The sequence below is a fragment of the Felis catus genome, chromosome B4 (assembly GCF_018350175.1).
Source record: "Felis catus isolate Fca126 chromosome B4, F.catus_Fca126_mat1.0, whole genome shotgun sequence".
Lineage (NCBI taxonomy): Eukaryota > Metazoa > Chordata > Mammalia > Carnivora > Felidae > Felis > Felis catus.
This window is the reverse complement of record NC_058374.1, coordinates 24939234-24958218: the sequence shown is the minus strand read 5'-3', so window position 1 is coordinate 24958218 and position 18985 is coordinate 24939234. Positions and strand designations below refer to the sequence as shown.

General features: G+C 40.3%; 1 protein-coding gene across 2 annotated transcripts in view; it reads right to left on the bottom strand.

The window, feature by feature from the left end:
* Positions 1 to 18985, bottom strand: part of APBB1IP (amyloid beta precursor protein binding family B member 1 interacting protein) — a 105254-nt gene that overhangs the window by 19609 nt on the left and 66660 nt on the right. For both annotated transcript variants that reach the window (XM_023256458.2, XM_003988174.5), the window contains exons 8-9: positions 4887 to 4973; positions 2420 to 2563 (exon numbers count right to left, since the gene is read on the bottom strand). In XM_023256458.2, coding sequence (XP_023112226.2) covers positions 2420 to 2563; positions 4887 to 4973 — 231 coding nt within the window. The remainder of the gene's footprint in view (positions 1 to 2419; positions 2564 to 4886; positions 4974 to 18985) is intronic.

Below are 18985 nucleotides of genomic sequence, written 5' to 3'. Positions count from 1 at the left end.
GATATTTCTTTTTCTGTAAATTCTCACTTACTAACCATTGCCGTCTTTCTGTGAGTACGTTTGTCTTTTTCTTATTGATTTGTTGAGGTCTTTATATTTTGTGGATAATCATATTTGGTTATACATGCTGAAGTGTACTCTTTGACTCCAGAACTAGTCTTTAACTTCTTCTTTGGTATCTTTGGCTATAAAGAATTAAAAAAAATCTTACACTGTCAAATTTTCTCCTTTATAATTTTGAGCTTCTAGTCTTGCTGAAGGTTTCCCCAACCCTGAATTATGAAAATATTAACCCATGTTTTTTAGAATAAAATTTAAAAGAAAATATAGACAAAAGAAGATTTAAAAATTTTTTCTAAATAGACTTAATCAACATAGGATTTAATTTGGAACATGGTATGAGGTAGGAAACTTTCTCCCAATGGTGATACAATTATTTTGCTGCTATTTATTAAATACCACATTCTTTCCCCACTGCTATAAAATGCTCACTTCAATTTCCCTTATATTATCAGATCTCAGCGTTGATCTGTTTTCTCTACTTGTGCTATAGTTTTCATCTAATGTTTTGACATCTGGGAGGAGGGGTTCTACCTCAATGTTCTTCACATTTTTTTTTTTTTGGAACAGTATCTCTTTCTGATGAATTTTAGAATCAGTCTGTGAACTTCAAGTCAAAAAATCCTATTGAAATTTTTCTTGGGATTTAATATATAGAAAGTTTTGGGGGGAGATTCATATCTTTTCATCTAGCAACATGGTACATTTCTATGTATTCAGTTCTATTTCAGTTCCTTTATTAAATTTTGTATTTTATGCCATATAGGTCTTGAACATTTCCTGTTGAGTTTATTGTTAGGTATTTTGTATTTTTTGTTTCTACTATGCATTAAATAATTCATTATATTTTAATTAGCATATTATCTGTACAAAAGAAAATAATTTCTTGTTTGGTAAATTTATTTGGTCTTAATAGTTTTTTAGTTGAGTGTCTTATATTGTCTGGTAGGAAATCATGTCAAGAGTGAATAAAGACAGTTTGGGTCACCTGGGTGGTTGGTTGCTCAGGTTGGTTGCTGACTCTTGATTTTGACTCAGGTCATGATCCCAGGGTCGTGAGATAGAGCCCTGTATCAGACTCCGTGCTGAGCATGGAGCCTGCTTAAGATTCTCTCTCTCTCCCTCTGTCCCTCTCCCCAACTTGTGCTCTCTCTCTTTAAAATAAAAAAATTAAAAAAAAAGAATGAATACAGTTTTGCCTCTTCATTTCCAAAAATCCTACTTCTTATTCTTTCTCTTCATTCCTTGGCTCCTTCCTCCATTCCGAGGTTAATGGTAGCAGTGAGAGAAAGTACTCTTGCCCAAAGCCAATGTGTTGTAATAGGTGTATTTATACATCTAATTTGCACGTAAATGCCAAAAACATAGCACTTCCAAAATAATTTCTGTGTCAGCTATTACATCCCAGTGTGGGGCCAGAATGAAGGTGGCATAAATGGGAAGGTATCAGTTCTCTAAGACTGACACTAAGTAGGCCCAGTAGCTGCCCTCCACCAGGCATTACCCATAATGCCTCTCCTGCATTCCCACAGAGATAGAGGAGCAGATCTGGATATTTCCCATGACTTCACCTGCTTGGGAATGTGGGTCAAGCCTTATTAGAAACCTGCAGTTTGTACATATGCCATTGGGTGGTGCCCTGGATTTGGCAGTGAAGGCAAAATGCTTTAGCATACCCCAGATATAGAGAGCTGAGAGGTATCCTAAAGCTTTTTAATGGTGAACAAAAGATGGAAATGCCCCAAGCCTCTAAAATAAGGGTCTCAGGAAAAGCTAATGGTCATAATGAGAGTCGAAATTCATTTCAAAGATGAGGAATTTATGATATGCTTGTGCTTCTGAGGCAATAATCCTGAATCACCAAGTAGAAGTTAAACGATAGCTAAGATCCTCTCTTAAAACAGGCAGGGAAAAGCATATAGCACACCTCAGAGAACAATTTAAATGCTCAGGGAATAAGGGCTACAATCTTGATGTAGATCTGTCAATGCTTATACCTCTATGATTCCAGATAGAAGTTTATATATAGACTATAGAACAAGAGAGTAAATACAGGAGGAAAACGTCCTCAGAAATAGGTATGTAAAGTAGCAAATTACTCTCTAGAAAAGTGCTTCTGCTATAATTTTTGAAACCTGACTTTAAAACAGATAAAATTCTTTGCCTTCAGGAGAAAGCTATGGAGAAATTCAAAAGAACTTTTGTAATTCTGTCAGAATAGGATATGCATTTATATAAACACTGTAGGAACACAAATCTCAGAACAAAGGAGTGTATTTAAATTACTGTCTGAGAATTTCTTCAGTTTCATTTTCATGAAATGATTTTTTGATAAAGAGTATTACTTTATTTTCCTGACCTTAGTCTTTCCTTTGGGCACATAATAAATTCCAGAAGCCCGTAAAAGAAAATAGCGCCTTTTCCAGGATTTCTTTCCGTCTTCTTTCAGATAAAGAGCTCCTTCAAGTTCTGGCACAATGACAGATGTTCCACAGAAACTTTCCTGAAATTGAGATTCCAATTATGGAGAACACGTGAAAAAAAACACAAATTTTTGTTCACATTTAAACAAACTATGGCAAACTAGCCTTTTAGCCAAACCACCTAAAAGTCACTTGTCTGTAACTCTGAATGCATACAATTATACTGCATGCTGTTTGCCATAAGAAAGGAAGGATACCATGGTGGTTGAACATCTGCTCTTGAGTTAGACTTCAAGGCTTCTCAACCACTTACTTTTGTGACCGTGGGCAAGTCATTAAATCTCAGTTCCTTTGCTTGCAAAAATGGAGTAATAATAGCTCCAACTTCATAAGAAAGGTTATGAGTACAATCTTGGTATACTGTGAAAGTAAGCATTAAATAAAGGCTATTTCTGTTATTATAAGTTGGTAAATAGAAAAATTATTCCTTTTCCTATAAGTAAAAATAATTACTATTTTACTGCCACTAAACAGAAAAGTTAGAATATATAATCCTTCACATAAACATGTGTATGTTAATTTATTCTTGGGATAGTTTTCTTACTGAAGAATGAAGAAGGCAGTTATTAACACTATGGTATCAGAAAAGGAGAAGGACAAAGCAGATTCTCTAGGTGTAGATTTTCGAATGTGAAAACTCACATATAATGAAATAATTCTTAGTAAATTTCTTTTAAAAAGCAATTCAGTAAAAGTACAGCATTCTATTCCAGTTCAAATACTCAAACTTACTTTTGGCTTTCTTTTTTGTAACTCTCAACCCCCTTCTACTCCATCTCATAAATGGAGAATAACTTTTAGTTTTGTACCCTGCCAGGAAATGTATATATAGTGGAGCTGGGACACATTTTTGTTCACATTCTCCTCCAATTTAGCTAGTATTAGTTGCCTTGTCAATAATCTCTTCAATCAGATATTTGGCCCAAATTAGAAAGCAGAATAGTGCTGATTTTTCATAGTGTAACATCCTTTGTATTTTCTTTCACATCCAGCCGTTAACGCACCGCTGAAGTCCTAGAACAAGAACTATTCAGGCAACTGTATAAACCAAGGCACAAGCTGCCCCTGAGTTACAGACAGCTGATGATTAAAAACAAATGGCTGTGTCAGGAAACTTCACTCTCCCCTTCCCTGTCTGTCAGTTTCCATCACTGCTAGGTACACTCAGAACCTGAATCTCCTTGTTGCTGGGAACCCGGTGCTTTTTCTTCCTCGACACAACCTGGAGTCTGCTAAATGCAGAGAATGTCCCTATTCCCACTGCTACGCCTTCGTGTGAAATACCCACTGTGCTCTTGGCTCCAGAAGCCGGAATTTATAACATGTTTTCAGGACCTTGTGAGTGGCAGAAGGTTCTGATGCCTGCTCCATCTGGTTACGGGCCTGTGAGAATGTGATGGGGGAGAGAAACCTGTGCGGGAGCCTGGCCAGGTCTTGGTGAATAAGAGAAAGGGTGCTAATCAATGTCAGCGAACTGGCTCCAGGTGTGAACATGCGTCCAGAGCTCACCAGGTCATCTGAATCTTCAGAAGAAGCCTCAAAAGAAAAGAAAAGGTCAACACATTTTTGAAGGTGAAGAAAACCTGGGCTGGAACCCTACACAGGTTTTCTTCACCCTCACAAGTGTGTTGACTTTAGATCTCTGCACTCATCTGCATTATGTGCTGGGAGCAGAGCCCTGATTTTTAGCACAGTTACTACGTGAAAACTCACTAGGAGTTTCAAAAAAAACCAACCATCAAATAAACTTCTGGAACACGCCCCTATAGTGATAATCACGAACATCTGCACAGTAATCGACCCAGTGCTTCCATTACCGTCCTGGATCGCTGTAATAATTCAGTATGATCCAGGACACTGAGGTTCTTGGACTTGCCGCATAACATCCGAACCTCAATGGCAGACCCAGACCTTGTGTCAGGTCTCCTAAGTGCAAAGCCCACACTTCCTACCACACCTGGCTACTGAAAGAACATCTTAGAATTCACTGTAAACAAGGTTTGGAAATCCTTACATCTGACTTCTGGGGAGCACTTCAGTAATGAAAAACATGGAATGTTAAGAGACGAGTTTTACGTGGATTCTTAAGTGTTTTAGGCGAGAATCACTAATCCAACTTCATGAAAGTAAAATATAGTCTAAAGCCATACTTTTAAACAACTGACTCAAAGAACCAGTTTAATTATCTAAATAGCTATAATTTAGTAATAATTTGATTTTAAAACCCCAAGTTGAAATTTCAGTGTGTCTCAGAATATCCCATTGTTCTAAGAAGCAAATAATTTAAAAATAGATACAGTTAGCATCCTTCTCTTTTCTTCTACCCTGCAAAATTACACTTACCTCAAGTAAGGATTCCTTGTTCTTAGCATTCATTTTCTCACTTGTTTCCTTCCCTTCTTTTTTTCCTTTGTTATCCAAGTAAAAATTCTAAAGAAAATATTAAGAGATCAGAATCAGTGAGTGTTCATCGCCATGCTAGCCACTGCAAGGGACTCACTGTCTTGCTGTAGAGAGAAGATGCACCTATAGGAAAAAGAGTGGGGACCACAGCATATGGTATCTGTCAACCAAGTGCCTTACCGAGGCTTTACCAAGTGCTGACTACTGAGGCGGATGTAAAACCTTTTCTTCCTCCCATTGTGCACAATCAACGAGGAAACAAACATAAAATAGAAAACACTAGCAAAGGATATGACAACATTTAATTGTTAAATTCCATTGTCTAGGAAACGTGTCAAATGCTGGAAGCGGGGAGACCCTAATGTACTGGAAGAGCCTGGGTCTGGATTGCTGGTGGAGCCCGTGCCCCATGTGCTTGTGGAGGTCATGTAGCCTCCCAAGGTCCTGTGGACTAGAGATTCTGGCTGATGAAGAGAAACTTGAAATCTGGATTTTTATAAATTTAGTGACTACTTTAAGTTTTAAAAACCACAGCACAGGGTTTGCTGCTTGGCAACTTCTAAGGACAGACAGAAGCAGAAAGGGAATTTCTGGAAAGGGAACTAGCCTCACAACGGACAGGGAAGACCATGGTTTTAAAGCATTCATGAATGGGTGCATAGTCTCTAAGTGGGGTTTGTATTAACCCATGTATCATACCTTGTTAATACTGAGTATCAATGAGAGGGCTGAGACAAAATGATAAACGAATGTTTCCAAAAAATCATGAGTATCCAAGGGTTAATCTTCACATAACCAGTACAGCTGAGGTATCAATATACAAAGTGATTATTATGAGTGACCAGTGTCATAATTAAAACACTGAGGACTTTTATGTGAAAATGTAGAGTTTTGTAAAATAACGCATGAAAAAAATGTATTAAAACTGGAACATATATCTCTGGAGGACAGTGACTGAATTTAGACACAAATGTGTCTAACAGACATAGGAAAAGATGCTCAATATCTGTAAAAATACAAATTAAAACTACAATGAGATATAACCTCCCATCTGTCAGAATGGCCAAAATTAACAAAACAAGAAACAACAAGTGTTGGTGAGGATGTAGAGAAAAAGGAACACTCATGCACTGTTGGTGGGAATGCAAACTGGTGCAGCTATTCTGGAAAACAGGATGAGGTTCCTCAAAAAGTTAAAAATAGAACTACCCTATGACCCAGGAATCGCATTACTGGGTATTTACTCCAAAAGTACAAAAACACTAATTCAAAAGGATACATGCACCCCTATGGTTATGGCAGCATTATTTATAATAGCCAAACTAGGGAAGCAGCCCAGGTGTCCATCAATAGATAAATGGATAAAACACACACACACACACACACACACACACACAGGAATATTACTTAGCCATAAAAAAGAATAGAATCTTGATGTTTGCAACAACAGAGATGGAGCTAGATGGAAACCAATTTGACAATAAATTATATATATATGTATATATATTCTGTATATATATATACATATATATAAAAGACTGACAAAAAAAAGAGGTGGAGCTAGAGACCATAATGCTAAGTGAAATAGTCAGAGAAAAACAAATACCGTATGGTTTCACTCATATGTGGAATTTAAGAAACAAAACAAACAAGCAAAGGAAAAAAAGAGAGATACAAACCAACACTCTTAACTACAGAGAACAAACTGATGGTTACCAGAGGGGTTGTGGGTGGGTGGGGGGGGAAATGAGGGAAATAGGTGATGAGGATTAAGGAATGCACTTTTCATAAGAAGCACTGGGCAAGATACGGAATTGTTCAATTACTCACTATATTGTCCACCTGAGACTAACAGAACATTTTTTAAAAAGTTTATTTGTTTATTTAGAGAGAGATGAGGGAAGGGGAAGAGAGAGAGAGAGAGACAAAGAATCTCAAGCAGGCTCCACACTTTTAGCACAGAGCCCTATGCAGGGCTTGAAGTCACGAACCGTGAGATCATGACCCGAGCCGAAACCAAGAGCTGGATGCTTAGCCAACTGAGCCACCTAGGCTCCCCAAAATAATGCTGTATGTTAACTATACTGAAATTAAAATGAAAACTAACTTGGGGCACCTGGGTGGCTTAGTTGGTTGAGTGTCCGACTTCGGCTCAGGTCATGATCTCACTGTTTGTGGGTTCGAGCCCCATGTTGGGCTCTGTGCTGACAGTTCAGAGCCTGGAGCCTGCTTCAGATTCTGTCTCCCTCTGTCTCTGCTCCATCCCCCCATCCCCCCACCACTCACACTCTGTCTCTCTCTCCTTCAAAAATAAATAAACATTAAAAAATTTTTTTAATGAAAACTTACTAAATATTTAAAAAAAAAGAACAGAGTGTACTGGACAGAAGGGAAGGAAGCAAAGTGCAGGCAAATAAAATATGCAGAATTAGGATATCTCCTGGGGACAGAATGCATAAAAATGGCAATTTGCCAACTTCAATAGGGGAAATCAGTCAAGTACAATTGCTTTGATAATTCTTACCGAGTTATCTTTTAATATGTTTGTCAATACTTTTACTTATTTGAAAAGGACAGCATATCATGAATTAGTGTGATTATCATCTAGGATTCAGAAACTATTTTAATTTTACATGTTTGGCTTGAAGATCATGACTAACCATTAATATGTAACATATACTACCTGCCAGAAGTCGACACCAAGAGCTCACTTACAAGAACCCCACAACATAGGTACTATTACTACTTTACAGGTAAGGAAGCAGGAGGATTAAGTGACTGGCCAAAGGCCACTCAGTGCCAGAACTTTGAGTTCTTCCTCATTTTTTTTCAGTATTAAAATGCTCTAAATACCATAGGAGAGAACCCGGCACAACAGTGTGGATGCACTTAATGCCACTGAACTATACCCTTAAAAATGATTAAAATGGTGAATTCCATGTTATGAATATTTTGCCACAATAAAAAAAAAAAACTGAGCAGTGAAGAGTAAAGGCAGAGAGTGCTGCCTACAAGCACACCTTGCTTTAGAGTCCTGGGCAGGTGAACCATGTAAGAGTGGGAAGAAGGAACAGAGGAAACACTGCGGCCTGAGCTAGTCACCATCATGTGGCAAAAGGAGAACACCTCAGGGACAGGTAAGAGAAGAGCATTTCTAAACTGTGAGGGGCCTCATTTTATAAGGATATCCCAAAGGGCCAGGATCTGTAGCTTTGTCTTTCTCTAAGACTTTTCTGAGATCCCTTTCATTTTTTCAGATTCAGAGTAACATTTTTTTCCTTCCAAGTGATGGTGCTATACTGTTTTTATTTATTTTTTTACTTTTTTTTTAAAAAATTGTATTTATTAAAAAAATGTTCATTTATTTTGTGGGGGGCACAGAGGAGAGGGGAGAGAATCCCAAGCAGGCTCCATGCTGTCAGTGCAGAGCCCAACATGGGGCTCAATCTCATGAACCATGAGATCATGACCTGAGCTGAGATCAAGAGTCAGAAGCTTAACCGACTGAGCTACCCAGGCACCCTTACACTGTTTTTGTTTTAAAGAAAATGGAAAAAACCCACGAAGTAAATCTGAGCTGGAGTTGAGAGACGGTAGTCCTTAGAATGGACCCACTGTCCTTGGGTCAGAACTTTTCATCAGTCGTGAGGTCAGCTAACTCAACTTGAGCTGCTCTGTAGCAAGCAGTGGAACTCAAGAGTTAACTCCTTGTCTGTTACTCATGGAAACTGTGGACAAGCTGAGGTGAACAATAAAAGAACTTTAAAATGGGAAATGAGACTTTCAGTTACAGCTTGATCCCTTTTCTCACAACTGAGAATGCAAGACTTGGGGGCAGCTGGAGAGGAAAGAAACAGAGAAAATACATTACTTCGTAGTATCACCTTCTTAGAACAAAGAGTAAACCAATCAGTTCTCAGTCCATGAATGAATATTCGTGAGTATTCTCTACATGTAAAATATCCTTGTTCCTAAGAATCTTTTTCTGTTTCCAGAGACTCTCTTCGGTCTTTATTTTTTTTAATTTTTTAAATGTTTATTTATTTGAGAGAGAGAGAGAGAGAGAGAGAGTGGGAGCAGAGGAGGGGCAGAGACAGAGTGGGGGAGAAAATCCCAAGCAGGCTCCATGTTCAGACATGGAGCCCAACATGGGGCTTGATCTCATTACCGTGAGATCACAACCTGAGCTGATATCAAGATTTGGATGCTTAACCAACTGAACCACACCGGCACCCCTAAACCTCTAGTTTGGTTTCGGGCAACAGCTGACCTCCATTTGCACATCTGGCACTTATTTAGGAATAGCAGACCACCTGTGATTCCAATCAAGTGGGAAGAGGAGACTTTCTAATGACAACCAGACAGAGAAACTAAGGTAAATAAAGTTGCTCTTAGATAGTAAGGTTCTACTGTCCCAACCCACTTTACCCAAAAGAAGCAGTACCACCTGGGCAAGAGGGGCCCCTGCCCTGACTCCACACTTTATTTTTTTTTAGGTTTACTTATTTATTTTGAGAGACACAGCACAAGTGGGGGAGAACAGAGAGAGAGAAAGAGAGAGAGAATCCCAAGTAGGCTCCATGCAGTCAGCACAGAGCCTGATGTGGGGCTTGAACTCACAAACTGTGAGATCATGACCTGAGCCTAAATCAAGAGTTGGACACTTAACTGATCCATCCAGGTGCCCCCTGACTCCACACTTTAAAGGGTCCCTGCCTTGACCCTCATTCAGCCACTCCCCCACTCACAGGGCAGTAAGTTTATGGGGCCAAAGGGATATGACCACCTGGAGCCAATGACCTCCACATTTTAGTCCATACCCCACAAACTCAGAACCTTGGAATTCCCTGCCCAAATGGCCCTGAGGCTCTGCCCTACACCCATCCTCCTGAGGGCAGATGGCACTGCTAGTGTGTGCATCTAGGCCAGAAGGTGTCCAAGGGGCAGCTCCTGCAGGAGAGTGATGGGTTGTATGAAGCCTACTCTCTGGGCTGGAGTGTCCACATCATGCATGCAAGGCCCAGGTGGGACAGGATAGATGGGGTGGGTGGAAGGGTAAGTCTAGGGGAAGATCATGAGCACCTCCATGACACCACCTTTTTGCACAGTACTCAAAAGAAATCTAAGAATGCTAAGGCCAAACTTTTAGGTCATTATGAAGGCACCCAGGTAGGAAGATAGAAAACATTTAACTGTTTATTAACTTGATTTAGAACTTTAAATATATATAGATATATTGCCTATAGGCCTTCAATCTACTCTTGCCCTAGGCCCCATAAATATTGGGGGTGGGCTTTCCCAGAGGCCTATCTTCCATTCCCTGTGGGATTCCACAGTGCCTCCCACCTCATCTTTTTGTTCTTTTCTTCTTCTAGTCATTAGGCCTACCTGAAATACAAAATAGAAATATAAAACAATTTCTTTAGGCTCGTTCTCTTTGAGGAGGTGCTTAATTTTCTGGGATATTTGAAGCTTTGGGAAACTTTCTCAACTATAGAACAGCCACAATTGTTAATGAGTAGAATGGACACCTCTCCTTCCTCAACCTGGGTTTTTCTGCCCACCAACCTACATCCTTTAAATTCTACATCCTGGGCCCCAGGCTATAATAGGCCCCCATCTCTGACAACTCTGTCTTGGTGCTTAGAATATGGTGCTAAACACCACTCGTCAGCCCATAGTATCCTAGCTGTACTTCACTGGCTGCTGACCCCATGCCTCCAGACACACAGCCAAACATAATGCCCCCATGTTATGCATCTGTCCTCTGCATGTACCTCACTTCCTAAACAATGCTGGTTACTGCTTTTATTTTCACACTAGCTTGTAAATGCTTCTTCTTCTTCTGCCCATTACATCTGGAAGACACCCCTGGCCTTGCATCTCACCTACAGTCTCCTTCCCTGGCTGTTTTTCAATACAATGTGGATGCTCAAGAAGCATCAATACAATGTGGATACATTTGATGCTCAAGAAGCATCAATACAATGTGGATACAATACAAGAAGCATTCAATACAATGTGGATGCTCATGTAGTTCTTGAGCAAGTGCCTGGCATCATGGGGAACCTAGGGATTAAATCCTTACTTCCTTAATTTGTCCTGAACAACTTCAGGTAGCCTGAGGTTAGATTCCTATGCACACTTCTTTGATTACCTGCCCCAAAACTTGTGAGATTATACAGCACCACTGTCTCAGATGGAAGTCTGGCCTGGCCCCACTGTGATCACCCTAATCCAAGAGCACCACTGACACCTTCTGGAGACATGTCCTCCCACGTGCCTCCATCGCTTCTCTCATTCAGACTATTGTCTACAACGAAGCCAACTAAAATCATGGTATGTATTGCACTTTGTGTGGATGATGGCCTTTACTTCTCACAACATATTTCTAAAAACAAATTATCCTCATTTTCAGACAAGAAAATAGAGACTTGGTGAAGTTAGGTAATTTGCTCAAGGACCCACAGCTAACAAGCAATGGAGTCAGGATTCAAATCCCACCAGTCTGACTTTAGGAGCCACACTCTTGGCCACTTCAGGGTACTGCTTTCTAGTGAGAGGCAGTTTGGTAGAAACAAATCTGAACAGAAAACACGTTTTATGAAGCTGTCATCGAAAACCCTCAGCACAGCATGTCAGGTCCACGGATTTGGCCCCGTGCATGCTATCCCCATAGCACTCTCCACGGCAGCCTCACTGCGCCTTTCTATTCCTTGAGCATGACATACAGTCTGATTATGGGCCTTTATAATTCTTCTCTATGGCTTGGAATCTCCCCTCCTGCCTCCCTCCTTCATCTCTGTTCCCTTGGTGAACATGAGAAACATGTTCCTCAGGGAGGCTGTCTCTGATCCCAAGGACTGAAAGACCCTCCTTCTGGAGGCTCCTAGAGTCTCCTGGTTTGTTCCTATTAAGACATATCAGATAAAGGGCTAGTATCCAAAATCTATAAAGAACTCATCATATTCCATACCCGAAAAACAGAGAATCCAGTGAAGAAATGGGCAGAAGACACGAATAGACACTTTTCTAACGAAGACATCCGGATGGCCAACAGGCACATGAAAAGATGCTCAGTGTCACTCCTCATCAGGGAAATACAAATCAAAACCACACTGAGATACCACCTCATGCTGGTCAGAGTGGCTAAAATGAATATATCAGGAGACTATAGATGCTGGGGAGGATGTGGAGAAACAGGAACCCTCTTGCACTATTGGTGAGAATGCAAACTGGTGCAGCCACTCTGGAAAACAGTGTGGAGGTTCCTCAAAAAATTAAAAATAGACCTACCCTATGACCCAACAATAGTACTGCTAGGAATTTACCCAAGGGATACAGGAGTGCTGATGCTTAGGGGCACTTGTACCCCAATGTTTATAGCAGCACTGTCAACAACAGCCGAATTATGGAAAGAGCCGAAATGTCCATCAACTGATGAATGGATAAAGAAGAGGTGGTTTATATATACAATACAATACTACTTGGCAATGAGAAAGAATGAAATCTGGCTATTTGCAACAATGTGGATGGAACTGGAGGGTATTATACTAAGTGAAATTAGGCAGAAAAAGACAGATATCATGTTTTCACTCATATGTGGATCCTGAGAAACTTAACAGAAGACCATGGGGGAGGGGAAGGGGGAAAAAAGTTACAGAGAGGGAAGGAGGCCAACCATAAGAGACTCTTAAACACTGAGAACAAACTGAAGGTTGATGGGGGGTGGGGGAGAGAGGAAAGTGGGTGATGGGCATTGAGAAGGGCACCTGTTGGGATGAACACTGGGTGTTGTATGGAAACCAATTTGACAATAAATTATATATGTGTATATATATATATATATTTATATACAAATATTATATTTATATGAATATAATTTATATTTATATTATAAATATATAGTTATATAAATATTATATATGTATATATATGTGTGTGTATATATATATGTGTATATATATATATATATATATATATATATATATATATGATACACACTTCACTGGCTATTATCAGCTAAGTGTCCTTACTGTCTGACAAGAAGTTCAGTAATACCTACCTTCCTTGAGCCTCCTAACAAGCTGAAGATGAAAATGACACAAATCATTATTTTATAACAGTTGTGACCGATTCAAAAGCAGAAGACAGTTAATTTAACTGTGGGGGAGCCTGAGTCACCATTCAAGGCCAGGCTGTGTTCAACTGTGTCCCCCTTGGAGTGTATACTGAAGCCCCTCCAAGGGTAGATGGGCATCGATTTCTACACCCTCAACTTCCATACATACTCTTTCTAAAATGGATCTGCCTGAGAGTGGAAGGCCCTTTTCCCACTTCCCAAGAGAAAGGCACACCTCACAACCACAGAGGATCTTACTGCCCTGGGTGGGGAGCTCAAAGGCTCAAAACAAAGGGACAACTTGAAACATGGGTGGTGAGAGGGAAAGAAAGACTCACAGCTCAAAACAAATCTTTTGGGAAGTCAAGTGGTTTCTAACTCTTTGCCTTTACACAATGGAAGGCACCTAATCATGTCAGGTGGTGCATTAAAAGAATCATCATTGATCTCTCAGTGGCAGGTAATTTGGAAGGAGTTCAAAGAATTTAATGGCATTGCTCTCACAAAGCTCTTCTATTCTTGTCCACTTATTTATGTGAACAAGGTTTCTCACTGCTTGCATCTATAAAAAGTACTTAACTTCTATAAGAATGAAAAATAGGAATATAATTGATACTGAACATTCATCCTTTATCCTGGAACTAATCAGAGGGGAGAAGGTTTCATCTATTTATCTCATTAAGGATGTTTCCTCTTGGAGTTTTACTTTTTAACATTAATATCAATTGTTATAATTTAATGTTTTTAAATTGTCAAGCAATTTAATTTCAATGTTTTTAAGCTGTTCAACCAATTGTGTAATTTTTTAACACATAAGTGCCTTATGATGACAGGAAATTAAAAAATTACTTACCAATTTATAAATATAATTTGTTGAAGAGAAATATGAGAGAGAGCTCAATCAGAGACTTTCAGGCATAAAAATATATTAAAATAGGAGAAATCTTTGGGGAGAAAATGGAATGGGAATAGTTCAAGGGGAAAAACAAGGAACAATGTAAAATTTCCCAAATGTTAAAAAGGTTTATTGCACAACACCAAGAGTGAACCCTCATGTAAACTATGGACTTGGGTGATAATGGCATGTCAATCCATGTAGGTTCGCTGATTGTAACAAATATACCAGTGTGGTGGGGGATACTGATAGTGGGGGGGGACTATGTATGTGTAGAAAGTATATGGGAACTTCCTCAATTTTATCATGAATTGAAAACTGCTCCAAGAAATAAAGTCTATTAACAAAAAGTTACTCATGTGCTTCTTACATGGAAAAGAAATCAAACTGCCACAAAACTATTTAGACTCCACTGGATAACTTTTTAAAATGTCAAAATTCATAATATGCTAGTCATTGCATTATTTGCATCTATTTAAACTAGTGTTGAAAAATTCTGGATGTCAACATACAAATATGTGAGGTGGTTTACAGCTTATAAAATTTCTTCCAGGGGGTATGCAACCACAAAAGTTTGACATCCGTTCATAGAGGCAGCCACCATCTGGGGTTGGCCATAAGGGGCTGTGTGGGGGAGATGAGTAGGCAAAGTAAGGGGGCCTACTGAGAGGGAGAGGAAGGACACCGCTTGTTGAGGGACAGAGTAATAGAGGCCCATGGGAAGGCTGGGCCCAAGATGCCCCTGGCTGTGGTCCCCACAACTTTCTACTCCCAGTGCCAGCCCCTAGGAGGCCTGGTCATGCTTCCTATCTTTTACCCCATGAGATGCCTCCGAATCCTTTCAATAATCACGCTGAAAAAAAATCTAGTTAGTGCACTTTCTGTTCTCACGATTAAGTGGTCTCAGGCTTTAGCAGTGGCTCTCTGAAGAACCACTGATAGTCTTGCATCCTCACCAAGGTTCAATAGTTAGGCTCATATGTGGTTCCTGCCTCTTGGGAGTGAAGCCAAACAAAGCAATGACTGTCCAAAAGAATAAGTAGTTTTTAAATTTTTTTAATGTTTATTTATTTTTGAGAGAGACAGAGACAGAATGCAAGTGGGTTAGGGGCAGAGAGAGAGGGAGACACAGAGACAGAAGCAGGCTCCAGGGTCTGAGCTTCCAGCACAGAGCCCGACGCGGGGCTCGAACTCTCGAGCCACGAGATCATGACTTGAGCTGAAGTCGGACACTCAACCGACTGAGCCACCCAGGCGCCCCAGAATAATAAGTAGTTTTTAAACGGAATAGGGCATAACAGCAACCAGGGGAATTCACTACTCTGCTTCTCCTCATTTATAAATGGGGTGATCTGTTATTACCTCCGGAAATACAGACCAGTCATCCTGGTGGAATTCCTTTTATTTTTAAAATTTATTTCTTAAATGTTTATTTAAAACATTTTAAATAATGTTTAAGAGAGAAAGAGCCAGCAGGGGAGGGGCAGAGAGAGAGGGGGACAGAGAATCCCAAGCAGGCTCTGCACTGTCAGCCAGGAGACCTGCAGCTTGATGGGAGTGAGCTCACGAACCAGGAGATCATGACCGAACCTAAACCAAGAGTCAGACGCTTAACTGACTAAGCCACCCAGGCACCCCTAGTGGGATTGCTTTTAAATAAGCATCTTTGGGTTCATAAATTTGCAGAACCTGGTTTCTCTCCAAAAATCTTCTATCCCTCTGTAAATGCCCTGCACTCTGAGAACAGGTCAGATGGGAATCTCAGTAATGAAAAGGTTTCTGTTATCTCATGAGAAAAGGAAAGTAACCCAAGGAAAAACTGAGGAGCGCATCTCTTATGATTGCCCATCTGACAGAAAATACTCAAGTGAAATGTGTAAATTTCATGCTAAATTTATGGAGGGTGAAATGTGATTTTTTTTTTGAAGCAAAGGGGGAAGCTCAGCATGTTTAAAATTTAGCTCATTATGTCCCTCTCCCCACTTACTTCCCTTCTTGTGCTTCCTGCCACAGTGAATGACATCAGGATCCATCCCATCCCCTAGCCTGAAACCAGAATGTCACCCCTGTCTGCTTCTATGCCTCCTCATTATACCAGCATTCATGGTCACCATATTCTGCAAAATTCTGCCTCCTACATATCTTCCAACTCCCCTGGGTCCATCATCACCTCCTTTTTCTGGGCTCTGTAACCACCTCTCCATCACATGGTGGCTTTCACGCTGCTTTCTTTTGTATCCATCCTCCATCATGCAGCCATGATGGTACTGCCCCCCTTCAAAACCCTTCAACAGCTCCCTGGAAGCCTCAGGATCAAGGCCAAGGTCTTCAACATTGTTTACAAGTCCCTTGATCATCTTGTGGCCACTCCTCTCCAGTCGAAATGAAGTCTTGCTACACCCATATGATTTGATTTAACAACTGGATCAGGAATAAAATCATAGCAGAAACAATAAACTGGTTCAAAATCCATGCCCTGCCGCCATTTATTTCTCAGTTCTTACTCATCCCAATGCACTCAGTATTTAGTAGCTCTCAAGTTTTTATCCATCTTTAAGACTTTTGGGCCATTTGTCAGACTTTTTAAAGTTCCTTCTTTTTATCTCTATTTCATTGTTAGCTGAGTTTGCTTGTTTGACATCTACTCCTAAAGTTTTGGGTTTGGAGGAAGTATTGATGAGTGAAGTGAGAGTAAACCAACAGCCTGATGCCATTGGCCATTGTACTGCTCCCAGCCAGGAGGACAAGGACCTACTCCAGGAATGATGAGGTCTCCCAGGGGCCAGGCCTCTATGAGCTCTGACAGGCACTGAGATGGCAGGAATAAGCACAATACCCCAGCATCTTAATGCAATGAACAGCACCCCTGATTATTATCAGTGGTTGCAGAACCTTCTGTCATATCATGACCTTCTGCAGAAGGCATTTTACTCATCATCTCTAATTCCATGAATCATTTTGTGCAAGAATGAAGCCTCAATGTCAGGTTATGTACCTGCAAAGAATAGGGCACACTCCATGCAATAGCTTCAATCATGATAGCCAAGTTGGATCACGCAGTGTCAAGGAAGTGCAGTTTAATATAAAAGAAAAACACAATACAGCTAAATAGGGGCTCCTGGGTGGCTTAGTCAGTTAAGCGCCCAACTCTTGGTTTCAGCTCAGGTCATGATCTCACAGTTCATGAGTTCGAGCCCTGTGTCAGGCTCTGCACTGACAGGGCGGAACCTGCTTAGGATTCTCTCTTTCTCCTTCTCTCTTTGCCCCTCTGCTGCTCCCCCCGCCCCAAGTAAATAAATAAACTAAAAAAAAAAAAAAAAAAAAAAAAAAAGGAACACAACTATATAGGCAAAGTAGGCATTGGTGGTTGCAACTGGATTTTTAAAAATAACTGAATGCTGGAAACTGACTAAACAGTCTAAAAATCCATTTTAAATGAATCCCATACAATTAAATCTGCATGAACTGGTGACTGGAAACATTCATTTCTGACTTGTTTTAACCAATATGCTATTTTGACCATTTTCTTTCCCACCAACGTACCTGAATGCACTGTCCCTCCCTGTCCCTCGCTCACCTCTCCACGGTCCAGCCATGCAACCTATCCCACGGCCTAAATGCAGGTCCCTCTTTCTTCTTGGACTTTGCACTGGCCCACTGCCTAGAATGCTCGCTTCCCCTCTACTGTTCCCCTGGCTAACTCCCCCAAGTTCTCCAGGTGAATGCTTGGACAGAAGTTTCTCTGAGTAAATTTCCCTGCCCGCCATCTGCTCCACAGAAACTAGTATTTCACCTCACCCCAGGCTTTTCAGACCCGACTCTGATTTCCCACTTCCCTTCTTTTCCCTCCCATCCTCTTTTCTTTTACTCTTACTTTGTTGCCTCTTCTACTGGTTTGTTTGGTCCATATCTCACTGCCTTCTACTGAAGGTAACAAGTTTCTACAATTTTCTTCTGAATCCCGCAGTTCATTAATTGTATTGATATACTGTCCATAATGTCTTTGAGATGCTATTTCCTGTCAGGGTCCTGCAGTATTTTCTCATAAACACAATGTTGGTTTTTCCTCTTCCCTCATGTCCTAAATCAGGGTGAGATTGTTCTGTAGTCAGTATCTGTCAACAGGCAAGATCTGTGGTTTGCCTTGAGCTGCACGCACTCCCTCTGCATCTGTACATCTGTGCAGAGTATATTTTTTCCTCAGGGACAGGATGAATGGGTTACCTGACTGCTAACTTCCTAGTTTCACTGCTCTACTGAGCTGACATTTTCCTAACCTTGTGTATTATGAAGTAATACAGTAATTACAAAACCAAAATTCTCAGCATACACCTTTACTAAAGCTCTCTTGTGCTGTCAATCGCATTTTGCACGCTGGGACTTAATCTTAAGACTGTACCAGGCCATAGTCTCTGTCCTCCACCACTCTCATGTTAAAGCTGGAAGCTATGCTGTCCTTATTTTTGTACATGTCTTTTTCTTCAGCTACATTGTAAATTGTCTGAGGCAAAGATTATCTTTGCTTTTGTGTCTTCCACAGATAGCACAGATTAAACATGTAAACAGATACTCCACAACATTTGCTAAAGCCAAGTAAACGGAGTGCATTCCAGTAAAGGTTCACCATATAAGTCAACAGTGGAGAGACATTCAATGTTTTGAAACCTTTTGAGAAGAACAAATAAGTTGTTCAGAGTCTCAGTCTTTTCCTTTTATAATTTCTGGTTAAATCTAGTTCTTCACGCACAGTGTCTAACTCTTGAAATAGTTCCTAAACAGCACCATAAGCTGGCTGGGCAGGATGATCAAACCTGCAGGCCCACAAGTATAGACAGTCCTGACTAGGGAATGGAAGCAGGTATCAGTTACTCACTACTCTGTTCTGGGATTCACTACTACATACAAATGTTGACAATTACATTTGAAAAAGAATTAACAACCCAAATGAAATACAGGATGTATTTGGATTTTTGAATTAACTGATTTGAGACACTGCTTCGGGAAAAAATGTAAGGCAATTAA